At 41.7% G+C, this 15,608-nt stretch overlaps 1 protein-coding gene across 4 annotated transcripts in view; it reads left to right on the top strand.

The window, feature by feature from the left end:
* Nucleotides 1-15,608, top strand: part of LOC129236393 (insulin-like receptor) — a 164,817-nt gene that overhangs the window by 51,579 nt on the left and 97,630 nt on the right. For all 4 annotated transcript variants that reach the window (XM_054870758.1, XM_054870761.1, XM_054870759.1 and 1 more), the window contains exon 3: nucleotides 3,628-5,960. In XM_054870758.1, coding sequence (XP_054726733.1) covers nucleotides 3,959-5,960 — 2,002 coding nt within the window. In that variant the 5' untranslated portion in view covers nucleotides 3,628-3,958. The remainder of the gene's footprint in view (nucleotides 1-3,627; nucleotides 5,961-15,608) is intronic.

Here is a 15,608-nt window from a genome sequence, read left to right as displayed (position 1 = left end):
AACCCTCGGTTGGGCACCCGGATCTGGCCAGACTATTCTGATTCTGTGCGTGAATTTAACATATTTCTATCATAGCTAACGACTTGAGCTTCCTAAAATTTTATTTTCTTTCGATTTATCGATATAACCTTTTAAAAAGGATCCTTGAACAGTATAAAAATAAAATAAAAAATAAAATCAATTATCCTTAAATTGCTCCTTTAGACTCATGGACCGGTGTAGCGTCTACCAGTGTACCGTCTACCGTCTGCGCTATAGACAAATCAGCAAAAACGATAAGACTAATGGACTTACCTCCGGCAAACCTTAACATTTTTGTTGATAGTCAAGCAGCGTTCAAGGCACTACCTTCAGCGCGCATCAATTCAAGATGTGTAAAAGCATGCTCGCTCTCACTTGTCCAACAACTCAACACCACACTTTGTTGGGACTACGGTAACTCTGGAGTAGAGAAAAATGAAAGAGCGATTGAGTGTGCAAGGAAAGTCTCAGAACTTTACCTTCAGCGCGTGGTAGAGGCCATAAGTATTCCTCTAAATGAACTGTGCACTGCAATTGACTTGAGCGTAATCGTGAAAACCATGGATTTGAATTTGCAGCAACAAGTTTGTAATAAATTTTGATGGTAAAGATGGTTGCGAAAAGCTTAGAAATGTTGGAAAACGGCAATGATACTATAAAGAAAGCAGTCGTTTATGAGTGGCATGAACACTTCAGCAGAGATCGTGAGTCGATCGAGGAAAACAAACGTAGTGGCAGGCCGTCGACATTGAAAAACTAATAAAAGCATCCATAAAGTGAAAGAAAAGTTGATCAATAACCGCAAACTAACCATCAAAGATCTCGCAGAAGTCTTGAGCGTGGTTTATGGATCCGTTCAGGGCATGGTTAGTTGACGGATTAAAGTGGTGATTCATACAGAATCCAACTAGCGCTTCCGCACCATTTTATTGCCCCATCCTCGTTACCAACTTGTTCACTGTTATGTTAGTATTATAGCCGGAGTGGTTCAAGAACCTTATTAGATTGTTGACATCTAAGCCAGAGAGTTGTGCGAGACTCTCAAACAGCGGTTTGCCCTGGGTTGAAATTCTATGCATCCATAGGGCAGGGCATTCACAGAAGAAATGGAAGATTGTTTCCTTTTTCTCCGGTTGTTTACAACTGTGACAGTGTATGTTGTAAGAGATGCCCATTTTGGCTGCTTATTCTCCCACAGACCAAAAGCTAGTTATGACTGCCGAGAGTCTCCAGGCGAAAAACACGAGTTCCAAGGCTGAATTCGCTCCAACATTCATCAAACTCTTCATTACTGAAAACGAAACGTTGGTTCATGACAATCCAGACATCAGGCGGCGAGTGAGTGGAGAGCTCCGAATGAACCCATACCAAAAAACTTTTTTTTCATTTTGCTATTTCACGGAGCTTCGAACCTACGTTCTCTCCGAATTCCGAATGGTAGTCACACACCAACCCATTCGGCTACGGCGACCGCCGCAGACAGTTAGTAAAGACTATTATTTAGGCATAAGCGAAGCAATTTGCCAAAAAAAAAAGGACTTCTGACAAAACAGCTCATGGAATTTGCACCACGGCAACGCACCATCGCAAATCATTATGCGTGATTTTTTGACCAAGAATGAATGGGTGCCATACAACAGCCTTCGAAATCACCTGATATGGGTCCATGCGATTTGTTTCTTTTCTCTTAATCGAATCAAAAAACCACTTCAGGGAAAAATCGAAGGCCATCGAAAAAATGGTTGTACCGAAAATAGAGTTCCATAAATCCTTCGAGAACTGGGTCAATCGCTGGCATAAAAGCGTTTACGGGGAGTACTTTGAAGACGATAATATTACTTTGAGGAATAAATTTGTATTTGTAATTTTCTGAATATATTCCAGGAACATTTTCATCAAGGTGGTATTCTTAAAAAGAATCAAAAATTACTAATTTCATAACTTTTATGCAATCATTGTCCTTTTTATTTGATTGGATTTTTAATAGTTAAGACCCTTCGGCATTATTATTTTCATGAACGCAACTGTATGCCTTACTTTTTCGACCTTAGGTTATAACCAGATTTGCATGTCTAGTTAAGACACTTTTAGGTAGTAGAAATATGTGTCCCCACAGAATTTCATGTACCGCGATTTCAGCTTGCGACTGTGGTTTAGTGAAGCAGGACACTAATCGCCACAAATGCAGAAGCTTGCTTATTAACATCCAAAGCGTTTATTTTTTATTAAAAATATGGGCGAATTTTTATTTTTATGAATTTCATTTAGATATTTTTGTTTGTTTGTGAAGCGTTACTCTATTCCTAGACTCACCTTCGAAAGGCGAGTATACCGTCAAGAAGGAAGTGGCAGACACCAAAGCCACGGAGAAGGGAGAAGTTAAATTTGTATACAGGTGGTTCCAAGCTAGACGATAAGGTTGGCTTTGGTGTGTTTTCGAAAGATTGGAACTATCCGTTCGACTATTAGACTACTGCAGCGTCTATCAGGCAGAGGTTCTAGCTATAAAAATACGCATGCCGTAACAAAAACGTCTATAAATATCTTCTCGGATAGCCAGGCGGTCATTAAATTCATGAATGCGGCTATACTAAGATCGAAGGTTGCACAGGAATGCCGGGCAGCCCAAATGATATTAGCTTCGTATTCAAGGTCAGCCTTTTTTGGGTTCCGGCGCACAGAGATATTGAGGGACATTGTAAAGCTGATGAGCTAGCCAGAAAAGGTACTGCTCTTCAACTACTCAGTGACAAAAGTATCATTGAGGTGCCTATGGCCACGAGGAGATTAATAATGAAAAACAACATTATCCAAGAGGCCAATAGGTCATGGGGAGATGAAGATACAAGGGTAACAGCTAGGCTGCTATGGCCGCAAATAAACAAGAAAAGGAGAAAAGAATTGCTTAGTCTCTCAAGAGATGATATCTCGAAGGTCGTGGCTTGTGTCACCGGTCATTAGTTACTTGGCAGGCATTCCTCGAGACTAGGAGTTTTCTCCCATGAAAATTGTAGAAATTGTAGAGATGAGGAAGAGGAAGAAACAGTTGAGCACTCCCTTTGCAATAGTCTAACCCCAGCTAAAATCATAGCAGGTTGTCTAGGTAAACACTTTTTAATTCACTTACAGAGCTGCCTGGCTGCCTGGTTAATTAAACCAATCCTGCGCCTCATAAGAGGTTCAAAATGGTTCCACGAAGGAAAGTAAATGGGACTCCCGTGTCGCACAGTGGTATCACAACGGATCTGTAAGGTCTAAGCGAGTTGGTCGTGCAGACCGAATACCACCACAACCTAACCTAACCCACCCTAAATGAGTTGTTAAAGGTGCACCGCACACTGACAGGCCCGTCGTCGAAAATGTCGACAAAATCACAGAAATATTGAGCGGCATGTTAGTAGTCGTAGCCTCGCTTAGGCATATCGACCAAAAAACAGTACTAAGCCAATTGCGCAAAATAAAAAATAAAAATTATGGATCTCTTTTTCCCCAAACTGCAGATATACATATTCTTGTGTGGATATATATTTATTAAATATTTTTTAACAATATGAATTTGTTAATTAACTTATATTTAATTTTTTTATTTTTTTCCTTCTTTTCTAGCTGACTTCCGAGTTCTGTGCGAATAATGCCAAATTCCATCCAAATAAGAAAAATAAAGAATACGATGACGCCATCGAACGGAACGTGACGTAAGGCAAAACGCTAAAACAAAAACGAAAAACCACAACAAAGCGCACCAAGCGCAAAGCTTTTAACTAACATAGAACATAGCAAAGTGAAAGGTGCAGATGTTTCCGGAAGAAAAACGGCATATTGAATGAAAATAAATATTGGTAATTTTCCAATAATCTATCGAGTCTTCGGCCGCGTGGAGAACTCCTCATCAATGTAACATTAATGCCAAAAGTTGATCGAAAACTTGTTAGCGAAAATGGACGTTAAATGTGAAAGATTGGTTTCGCACAGCGACAATAGCCACAGCCACGTGGCCGTACACGAACTACGTCACGATAATATGGCACGTATAGAAAGGCAATCGGTGGTGGCAAACTATACGCTACGAAGTCGGCGAAGATCGGCAGCAGCAGCAGCAGCACAACGCATCCAAAATGCTACAGACACTGGTGGGGGAGCGCCGCCGCAGAGCGTTCAACACGGAGCGAATAGATACGGAACGAAAGCGGCGAGGGCCACATTCACATCACAACAAAAGCCAGCCGCAAGCGAAATGTCCGCGTCAGTGGACGGTGCAGTAGTTGTGCGGCAAAATGTGTGCGTCCTTTGTCGCCAAGGGGCGGATAAATGTTGCTCGCGAAATTTCGGCAGTTTTACAATGCCATCTGCAACAGCAGGCAGCAACAGTAGTGGCGTGCGAAATGGGCAAGCCAGCAGTGGCAACAGCGTGCGGCGAGTAGCAGCAGTGCCTGACACTTGGCACAGCAGCGTTGTTCAGCGCATACGGCAGCCAATTGATAGTACAATAGTTGAAACACCACCAACAATAAGTGCAACAACAAACGCAGCTAAGCGGCAGAGTGGCAACGCAGAGAGTAGCGGTGGGCAGTGGGTATTTGCGCATGACGACAGTTGTTCATTTCATACAGCAACAGCAAGGCTGACGAATAGTGGTATAAGCGCGCTAGCAATCGCGCAGCAGCAACACACGCAACCTAATGATGGAACGGCATCGACACCTGTGTATTGCAGCTGCCAACAGCGAACGCCGCAAGGTATGAATTGTGTGCCGCAAACGCTCCCTGCGCCAACTGCTGTCACCACATCACACTTAACAAAGGCAGCAATAATAACAACAACATCGCCAGCACATTCGTCATCAAGCGCAGATTTGGAGCTGCGATCAGTGGCCGAATGCGCCACATCACCAAAAGCAACAGCAACAGCAAAACCAGCACCAGCATCATCATCATCAGCTTCAGCATCATTAGCACTCGCTGCCGGTACAAATTTCATTGAGCAACGCAAATATATGCTAAACGAAGCACCAACAACAGTAGCAACAAGCATACATTCACCTGCGCCCTTTGCAACAACGTTGCGTACATTTCAGTTGTTGTTGTTGTGCATACAGATGCAATTATTGCGACCCATTTACAAGCAACTCAATAGTTTTCTACACAAAGCCAATAGCAATCGCAGTAGCAGCAGCAGCAACAACAACAAAAACAACAAACAGCATACGACGAATAGTAATAGGATCCATAGAAATAGTAAAAATAGTAATACGCAAACGAAATCCAATAAAAGACAACAGAAACAAAATCCACAACTGCAGCAGCAGCAGCAGCAACAACAACAACGTCCTCCACTTTTAAGACTGATGAAACTAATTCGCTGTAATTCCTACTACAATAATAATAATAAAGTTAATGATAACAATTTAATTAATAACTGTAACAATAATGCCACAAATATATTTAATGCATCACACAAACAACAACTACAATACGCCAACGCCAACGCCAACAACCATAGCTCTAACAATAGTACGTTTAGTAACAGTAAATGCTCGCAACTGCAACATCACATGCACCACCGCACAGTACAACAACAACAACAGCAACAACAGATATTACAACAAGAACATCACTGCAATTTAATGACCACATCACATCAGCAAAATTTGCAACACCAACACCAGCAACAACAACAACAAAAATATATAGTGCAACATCACCTCAAAGCAAACGTATTCGCTTCAACATCGTTGCAACTGCAACTACAACATTTGCGCTACTTCAAAATGCCAAATCTCTCATTCTTGCATATGCTACTGATTGCCCTTTCGTTCCTATCGCTCTTTCTGCCATCGATAAATGCACAAGCATCGAATGCGATTGCAACAGCTGCTGCCTCAGCGCCGGTGAGCAATGACGTACGCCCTTCACAGGTGGCCTTGGGCCGCAATGAGACTGGTGAGTTTGAGTGAAATATTATTTTTCTTAAAAACGTTTGTAGTTATTAAAATTCAGAGTGTGAAAAGGAAGAAATTGATATGTACTAGTATAGGGTGTTTGTTTAGCTGCATGAGAACTATAAAAGGTTTTCCAATATTATTTCCGTAAAAGATCAATGGTTTCTTTGCTTGTGTGGCACGTAGCGCCGTCTTGTTCAAAATAAACGTTGTCCAGATCAATACCATCCAATTTCGGCCATAAAAAATCGTCTCTCGATAGCGATATCCATTCACCGTAACTGTTGCTCAAGCTTCAAACAGTCACACGGTGAGGATAGAGAGGCTTTTCAACAATAACTCTGGGATTTTCTGAGCCCCAGATCCGAAAATTTTGCTTGTTGACGAAGCCACCGAGGTGGACATGGGCCTCATCACTCAAGATGATAAGTTTTCGATGGAATTCCGGCTCATTTTCATGCATTTCAACGACCCAATCAGCAAAGACACGACGTTGTTGATGATCGGCCGACTTGAGTTCTTGTGTGAACTGGACTTTATAAGCCGCAAGACCCAACTCTTTATGCAAAATACGGTGTAATGACGTTTGTGGAATACCTAACTCCAAAGAATGATGAGGAATGGACAAATATGGGTTTTCTTCAACACTTTCGGCTACAACAGCAATATTCGTATTTTCGGCTGTTCTTGAGCGACGTGCACGGGTTTTATTCTTCACATCACTAACTTGTCCCAATAACTCGACTTTTTTCACCAATTTCTGTATTGCGGTCCGACAAGGTGCTTAACGATGACCCAAAACTGTTCGAGTTTAACGAACCGTCTCTGACAAGTTGTCACCATTTTTATAGTGAATTTTAATAATTTCAGTGCGTTGTTTAAGCTTGTATCGTTCCATTATTATTAATGCCGTAGTTTCGACTTGTCAAATATCAAAAAATGACAGCTTCAAAAGTGACATCTACCGAAATAGCGGGCTATTCAAAATAATACCAGTTATTGGAAAACCCTTTAGTTTACGTAGTAAAACATAAAGCAGGCCTGAGACACTGAGAGGCAATAAACATTTTTACGCATTTGTCGTAAAACCCAATCATAACAAATTCAACTTGACTGACTAACTTTAATAAAACCGAAATAAAGGCAAATAAACTGCCGCTCTGAAAAAGCAAGTTTTTTTTTTATTTCGCTTGTTTGGTTTTGTTTAATCAGTGCGGCTCATGTTGCGTGATGAAGCTTTCGTCACCTCTTCGAACGTAAACAAACATAAAAATGTAATAAAATTAATAAAACTCAGTAATACAAAAACTTTTTAGCTACCGCCAATCGTAATATTAACATACAAATCTGCAGAATTGAATTCATTTCATCATCATAATCATCGCATTTACAGCACGGGGTGAGCCAACGCTGCCCCCATACGTCTCGCTTCACTGCATGACTTCTCCGTGCGCGTTCGTCGTCTCCACATCATCTGCCCACTTTCTTGGTGGCCGTTCGCGCTTTCTGCTGCCCAAAATGAGACAGCTGAAATCTTCTTTGCTATTATGTTGTCATCCGTTCGAAGTGCGTGTCCTAGCCAGCGAAGGCGTCCACTTATAAGTTCTTTGATCTTCTTCTAGGGTTTTATTCCATAAGACCCATCAGGCTCTCGTAGAATAAAATTCTTCTATTCTCTCCTCAAAATTGTGAGCTCAAAGCGTAAGAAGGAGAAGTCAGAACCCATGTTTCACATCCATGCTTTGATATTGGCCTTATAAGGGTCATATAGGTCTGTGGCTTACACGTCCATGACAAGAGTTTGCTTTTAAGCAGCTTGAGGTGTGCGTAATGGCAGATAAGCGGATCTGCTAAACTACGTAAGTTTACTGCTCTCCTATTTGAAAGTTTCGATTTTTTGTAAGACGTGAATTCATTTTACAAAATTCAAAATTTATTCAATCTGAACCGCAACAACAACGTACGTGTACCGATATTATGTATATACCCCATATATCCGTATATTTATAACTTTTTGCAAATGGCGTCGTACGTCAATCATATTTGTCACTTGTCAACTAGATAGCTGCGGTATACAAACAGACAAGCAATGTTAGGCAAAAGTAAAGGTCAAGATAAAGATTTTAATCACTAGACTCACTAAACAGTCTTTCATTAAACTTCTTAATTATACCTACACCACACGAAAAAAGTATAAGACCAGCAAAATTTCTTAAAATTTTATTATCAGTTTAGAGCTAACATTTTATGTTTTTAATATTTAAACTTTTAGTGATAAATGTTTTAAAAATATCCAGAAATAAGTACAAATTTCGCGAAACATAAGTTCTTCTTCTTCTTAATTGGCGCGATAACCGCTTACGCGATTTTGGCCGAGCTTAATAAAGCGCGCCAGTCGTTTCTTTCTCGTGCTAACTGGCGCCAATTGGACACACCAAGTGAAGCCAAGTCCTTCTCCACCTGATCTTTCCAACGCAGAGGAGGCCTTCCTCTTCCTCTGCTACCACCAGCTGGTACCGCATCGAATACTTTCAAAGCCGGAGCGTTTGTATCCATTCGGACGACATGACCCAGCCAACGTAGCCGCTGGATCTTTATTCGCTGCGCTATGTCTGTGTCGTCGTAAAGCTCACACAGCTCATCGTTCCATCGTCTGCGATATTCGCCGTTGCCAACGTGCAAAGGTCCAAAAATCTTACGCAGAATCTTTCTCTCGAACACTCCAAGCGTCACTTCATCGGATGTTGTCATCGTCCAAGCTTCTGCGCTATACGTCAGGACGGGCATGATGAGAGTCTTGTAGAGTGTTAGTTTTGTTCGTCGAGAGAGGACTTTACTGCTCAGTTGCCTACTTAGTCCAAAGTAGCACTTGTTGGCAAGAGAGATTCTACGTTGGATTTCAAGGCTGACATTGTTATAATATAGGTGTTAATGCTGGTTCCCAAATACACGAAGTCTTTTACAACCTCAAAATTATAACTGTCTACAGTGACGTGGGTGCCGATACGCGAGTGCGCCGACTGTTTGTTTGAAGACAGGAGGTACTTAGTTTTGTCCTCGTTCACCACCAGACCCATTCGCTTTGCCTCTTTATCCAGTTTGGAGAAGGCAGAACTAACAGCGCGGTTGTTAAGGCCGATGATATCGATATCATCGGCATACGCCAACAATTGTACGCTCTTATAAAATATTGTGCCTGAGCGATTAAGTTCTGCGGCTCGTACGATGCTCTCCAACATCAGGTTAAAGAAGTCACACGACAGTGAGTCACCCTGTCTGAAACCTCGTTTGGTATCAAACGGCTCGGAGAGGTCCTTCCCAATTCTGACGGCGCTGCTGGTGTTGAGCAACGTCATCTTACATAGCCGTATTAGTTTTGCGGGGATACCAAATTCAGACATAGCGGCATACAGGTAACTCCTTTCTGTACTGTCGAATGCAGCTTTGAAGTCGACGAAAAGATGGTGTGTGTCGATTCTCCTTTCGTGGGTCTTTTCCAAGATTTGGCGTATTGTGAATATTTGGTCGATGGTAGACTTTCCAGGTCTGAAGCCACACTGATAAGGTCCAATCAGTTGGTTGACGGTGGGCTTCAGCCTTTCACACAATACGCTCGCTAGAACCTTATAGGCGATATTTAGAAGACTAATCCCGCGGTAATTGGCACAAATTGCAGGATCGCCCTTCTTATGGATTGGGCAGAGCACACTTAAATTCCAATCGGCAGGCATGCTTTTATCCGACCATATTTTGCATAGGAGCTGATGCATGCACCTTACCAGCTCCTCGCCGCCATGTTTGAATAGCTCAGCCGGCAGTCCGTCGGCGCCCGCGGCTTTGTTGTTCTTTAGGCGCGTTATCGCTATTCTCACCTCGTCATGATCGGGTAACGGAACTACAATTCCGTCGTCATCGATTGGGGTATCGGGATCTTCACATTCTCTATGACATGCGCAGCTGTCACTGTTTAACAGGTTCGAGAAGTGTTCCCTCCATAATTTAAGATTGCTCTGTACGTCAGTCACCAGATCGCCGTCTTTGTTCTTACAGGAAAACGCCCCGGTCTTAAAACCTTCTGTAAGCCGCCGAACTTTCTGGTAGAATTTTCGGGCGTTGTTCCTATTGGCCAGAATCTCAAGCTCCTCGCACTCACGTATTTCGGCCTCTCGTTTCTTCTGTCGGATAATACGTCTCTCTTCCTTTTTTAGCTCTCTGTAGCGATCCCACATGGCTCGCGTTGCGCCCGATCGCAGCGTGGCTCTATAGGCGGCATCTTTTCTTTCTGCGGCAGCATGACACTCCTCGTCGTACCAATTGTTTTTTCGGGCTCGCCGGAATCCGATTTCTTCTTCGGCGGCGGTACGTAGGGAACGAGAAATGTTGCTCCATTGCTCGCGTATGCCGGTTTGTTGGGAAGTGCTCTCTGAGAGCAGGAGTGAGAGTCGAGTGGCGAATCTTCTGGCTGTCTGTTGTGATTGCAGCTTTTCGATGTCGAACATTCTTTGCGTAGGTAGATGCATGTTTTTTGCTGCACAGAGGCGGGTGCGCAGTTTGGCTGCAACAAGGTAATGATCCGAGTCGATGTTGGGTCCTCGGATCGTACGTACATCTAATACACTAGAAGCGTGTCTTCCATCTATCACAACATGATCGATCTGGTTTCGCGTTTTTCGATCAGGAGACAGCCAGGTAGCTTGGTGTATTTTCTTATGCTGGAATCTGGTGCTGCAGACTACCATGTTTCGGGCCCCGGCGAAGTCGATCAGCCTCTGTCCGTTACCGGATGTTTCGTTGTGCAGGCTGAATTTTCCGACTGTGGGACCAAAAATTCCCTCCTTGCCCACCCTGGCGTTGAAGTCGCCAAGCACGATTTTTATGTCGTGGCGGGGGCAGCGCTCATAGGAACGTTCCAAGCGCTCATAGAAGGAATCTTTGGTCGCATCGTCCTTCTCTTCCGTCGGGGCGTGGGCGCAAATTAGCGATATGTTGAAAAATCGCGCTTTGATGCGGATTGTTGCGAGACGCTCGTCCACCGGAGTGAACGACAGTACATGGCGACGAAGTCTCTCTCCCACAACAAATCCGACACCGAATTTGCGCTCCTTTACATGGCAGCTGTAGTAGACGTCGCAAGGTCCTATGGTTTTCTTTCCTTGCCCCGTCCATCGCATCTCTTGGATGGCAGTGATGTCAGCCTTTACTCTCACGAGGACATCAACCAGCCGGGCAGAGGCACCTTCCCCATTAAGGGACCGGACATTCCAGGTGCATGCCCTCAAATCATATTCCTTATTTCGTTTGCAGGGGTCGTCGTCAGTAAAGGCAGTTCTCATCCGAGGCTTTTTTAATCTTTTCATTGGGGGGGATTTTTAAGTGGCGGGTCCCAAACCCAGCGCACAACCAGCTATCCTGGAATGTTTCGCCTTCTCACGTTAGCTCACTCCCGAACGGGTGTTCGGAAGCTAACCAGAGGATACGTGGGCTAATCCCGAACGTTGTGAGCTGCTTGAACCATATGTAGAAGAATCGTCCTGGCCACTCCCAAGTGAATGGCGATCAGTAACTTTCCCCACTTGCGTGGACTTCTACACATGGAACCATCCTCCAAACATAAGTTAGTTATTGAGAAAACTGAAATATACAGGGTGGGCCATATAGCGTTTGCTTTTTGAACCACCTATTTTTTTGAGAATGGTAACACAAATGACATGTCAAATGTGTTCATAATTTACTTAAAGGTTTGACATTTACGAAATGGGACGCTATACGCTTGAACAAAATTGGGAAATATTGAAAACCTATTTCCAAAGTGGTGAGTCTTCTTCTTCTTTTCTGATTTTCTCATCGGTGGCTACGGCAATAAGCAAAATTGTCGGATTTGGTGCTCAGAAAATCCACACGTTACTGTAGAGAAGCAAATGCATCCACAACGAGTCACTGTTTGGTGCGGTTTTTGGTCTGGCGGCATCATCGGGCCATTATTTTTCGAAAATGAGCGAGGAGCCGCGGTTACAGTAAATGGCGAGCGTTACCGTGACATGCTCAACGAGTTGTTTCCAAAAATTGAAGAGGATGACATGGACGACATTTGGTTTCAACAGGACGGTGCAACTTGTCACACTGCCAAAGTTACACTCGAACTTTTGGCTACCGGTTTTGAATTCCGATATCAATTGGCCGCCTCGGAGCTGTGATTTAAGCCCGTTGGACTATTTTTTGTGAGAAGCCGTTAAGGACAAATGCTATGCGAACCATCCAGAGACGACTGATGCTTTAAAACACGAAGTCGAAGTTGCGATTCATGAAATTGGAGCCCAAACATTCGAAAATGTGCTTAAAAATTGGGTTGATTGAATGGCCTACTGTAAAGACAGTCGTGGCAGTCATTTGAACAATATTATTTTTCATTCATAAATGAGTATGTTCAATCTTCAAAATAAAAAACAAAGTTTGAAAAAATATTGATTAGTTTTTTTTTTGTAGCCGATTCAAAAAGCAAATTATATGTACATGGCCCACCCTATAGTTCTTATAGAAGTTCTATTTACAAGGTGCAGTTCAAAATAAACAAGGCTAAGCTAAAATGGAAACGAAAGAAGCTTTGTTCTGATAACTTCGAGTTTATTAATTCAAAACTGACCGGAATCCAGAATGTCCTTCAGGATGTCGCTACAAGCTTTTTAGATGGACGCTACGGACGCTAAACATTTTCCTTTCATGGTCAAATGCAATTTTCCGCATAGGTAGAAGTCACAGGGAGCGTAGGTAGAAGTATCAGGCGAATACGATGAGTTATTGATGGTTCAAATGCGATTTCTAGTCAAGAGACCATTCTCGCCACCTTTTTCTTCCGTTTATCACTAAAGTACATTTGGGAATCATGGACGGACAAGACCAGATTGATTTTTTTTTTTCATCGGAAAAATTACTTTTTCCCATTGATTTTCCTAGACTTGGTACTTTTATGCAAATGTGAATCTGGCTGTCTGTTTTTTGTGTCGTATGGTTAATTTAGGTTTTGCATTACATTTTCTAGACACGATGGGTAGTAACTTCCAAATTAAGAATGTGTTTAATTCCAGCAGATCTATTTGATTTATTTATAGCTGAACGTTTGATTTCCCGAACATCTCTACCGATAAGTATTGGTTGTGTACCTCTTCTCTGTTACATTCCCACTTTTCTTTCAAATGGAAGTAATGCAAAACTTCAGTTGGGCTTCTTTTTAATTTTGAAGCAATCTCTCGCATGTAAGGCCGCTCTCTCTCCATGTTGACCCTGACCCTGCTCAAATCCAGAAAAAGCTTTTCCGCGCGTCACATTTTTTGGTTCTAAGCCAAAAAAAACCACATAAATTTGAGAAGGTGATAAAGCGTTCAGAAGCACTTAGAATATAATAATTTTAACGTAATAACTGAAATTGTGCACTTTTAAATTAAAAGCAAACGCTTTTGGTCTTATAATTATTTCATTTTGCACAGAACAGGAATTTGCGCGTTACTAAAATACCAGCAATGAAGGCGGAATAATTTTCATTACAAGATAGAGTTTTAAAAGTACTATCAACGACCGATATTAGACATTTTTCAATTTTTCTATTATTGCTTTAGTACGGGGTCCGGCAGTCGAAATGTAACCAATGAAAAAGGACATAAATTTAGTTTGGAAAATTACTTTTATTCAATACAAATTAAAAAAATGTGTGAAAATATTGTAATACAAAATTAAGAATTAATTTACTTTTACTCGATATGACCACCTTTTGCCTTGACTATGGCCTTGAGATGGGTCAGAAACGAATCGCAAACTGCCCGAATGTGATTTGCAGGTATTTTGGTCCACTCACGGACAATCGCTTCTTTCAGCGCCTCGAGACTGATGAATCTTTTAGTTCGGACCTCGCTCACCAAAATGGCCCAAAGAGACCAGTCCATCGGATTCGCGTTTGGTGAATTTAAGAGCCATTGTGTGGACCTTATGAAGTTGGGAACGTTGTTTTTTAGCCATTCTTGGTTCACTCGGCCTTTGTGAGACGGTGCCGAGTCCTGTTGAAACGTCCATGGTCTGCCACTGAAATATTTGTCTGCTCACGGCTTTAAAGCAATCTTCATAATACTTTTCCGATAATATTTCGCATTTAGCTTGAGGCCGGGCTCGATGGAAACGACTGGAGCGCGCCATTTTGCGGTTACAGCGGCCCAAACCATTACCTGTGGCGGGTGCTGCCTCCTGATGGCCAATCGATGACTCAAATTCTCGTATGAACGATTGGTCAAATAAACCCTACCTGTATTGTTTTGGGAGTTTACGAATTGCTCAAATTTGAAAAATTTTCTCATCAGAAAACACAATGTTCGGAAATTGACCGCTTTCGGCCCGTGCATCAGCTGTTCGCGCGGTCTGAAGTTGGTTACATTTCGAGTGCCGACCCTGTACTCAATTTGGTCTTATAATGTTTTCGAGCGGTGTATAAATAATTTGATTTAGTATATTTTGCTAAATTTTTTCTTGCGGACTGAGATTATTATTATATTTTTTGTAAAAATATCTGTATTAGTATATAAGACAATTTGTTTTTGTTGACACATTTTTTTTTCAACGAAAAAAAATGTTAAAAAAAAAATAAAATAAAAAATAAAAAAAAAAATAAAAATATAATAAAATTAAATAAATAAAATAATAAAATAAAATTAAAAAAATAATAACAATAAAAAATTAAAAAAAAATTTTAAAGCAATATCAATAACAACAATAAAATTAAAAAAAAAAATTATATTTTAACAAAAAAAATTGTTTAGTAACCCTGTGCTTCCTTACAGAGTTATGCGCAGTTATTTAAATTGAAATAAAATTTGCAAGTGGCAACTTTTTATGATGTTTTGATAAATTTTCGCTTATATGCTCGCAATGTGTTGTTATTTTACTGAATCAGCTTTGTAGAAACTACGGGAGAACATGACAAAGTGATCACGCCCCACCAGATCACGTCGCCTTACATGTGACTGTGTGTGTAATATTACAGCGAAATTAAAACGGCGCTAATGAAAACAAAAACGTTAATAGTAAATACACATGGATGTACATACTATATGTATGTATGTATGTATGTGTACCTACCATATTTATGCATTTGTTGTAATACTTGATTTATGTTTTCATGTTGATGAATGTACGTGCGTGTGTATGTAAATAATAATATGTATATGTGTCTGGAATGTATGCAAATCAAAGTTTAAACAGCCGTTTCAGGCTTGAGCTTCCGTTTCGAACACTTCACTTGACTGGCTGAATAGAGCGCAAGTGGGAGGGGGCCACAAGCGTGCATACATCTGTACATTTATAGCCGTAGATAAACAAATACACACTACATGGCGCGGCTGGTGGGCCCGTCGTCGTGATATATCAGCGCGCGCTGATTGGCTGCGTGGCTACCTAGCCGGACGATTACACAGATATATGTGTGCGTGTGTGTGTATATGTTAGCCGCCTAGCATCTCGCTGTCAGCCAGCAATCGCTTTTTGTCGCGTTGCGGTAAGCGTTGATTGCTGTTGTTGTTATCAGCTAGTGACGTGCTTGTTGTTGTACTCATAACATATATATGTACATATATGTATTTGTTATTGTTGTTGCTGTTGTTTTTCATGTTGG

Source organism: Anastrepha obliqua, chromosome 1 (assembly GCF_027943255.1).
Source record: "Anastrepha obliqua isolate idAnaObli1 chromosome 1, idAnaObli1_1.0, whole genome shotgun sequence".
Classification (NCBI taxonomy): domain Eukaryota; kingdom Metazoa; phylum Arthropoda; class Insecta; order Diptera; family Tephritidae; genus Anastrepha; species Anastrepha obliqua.
The sequence above is the reverse complement of the archived record's forward strand: the minus strand, read 5'-3'. Positions and strand labels throughout refer to the sequence as shown.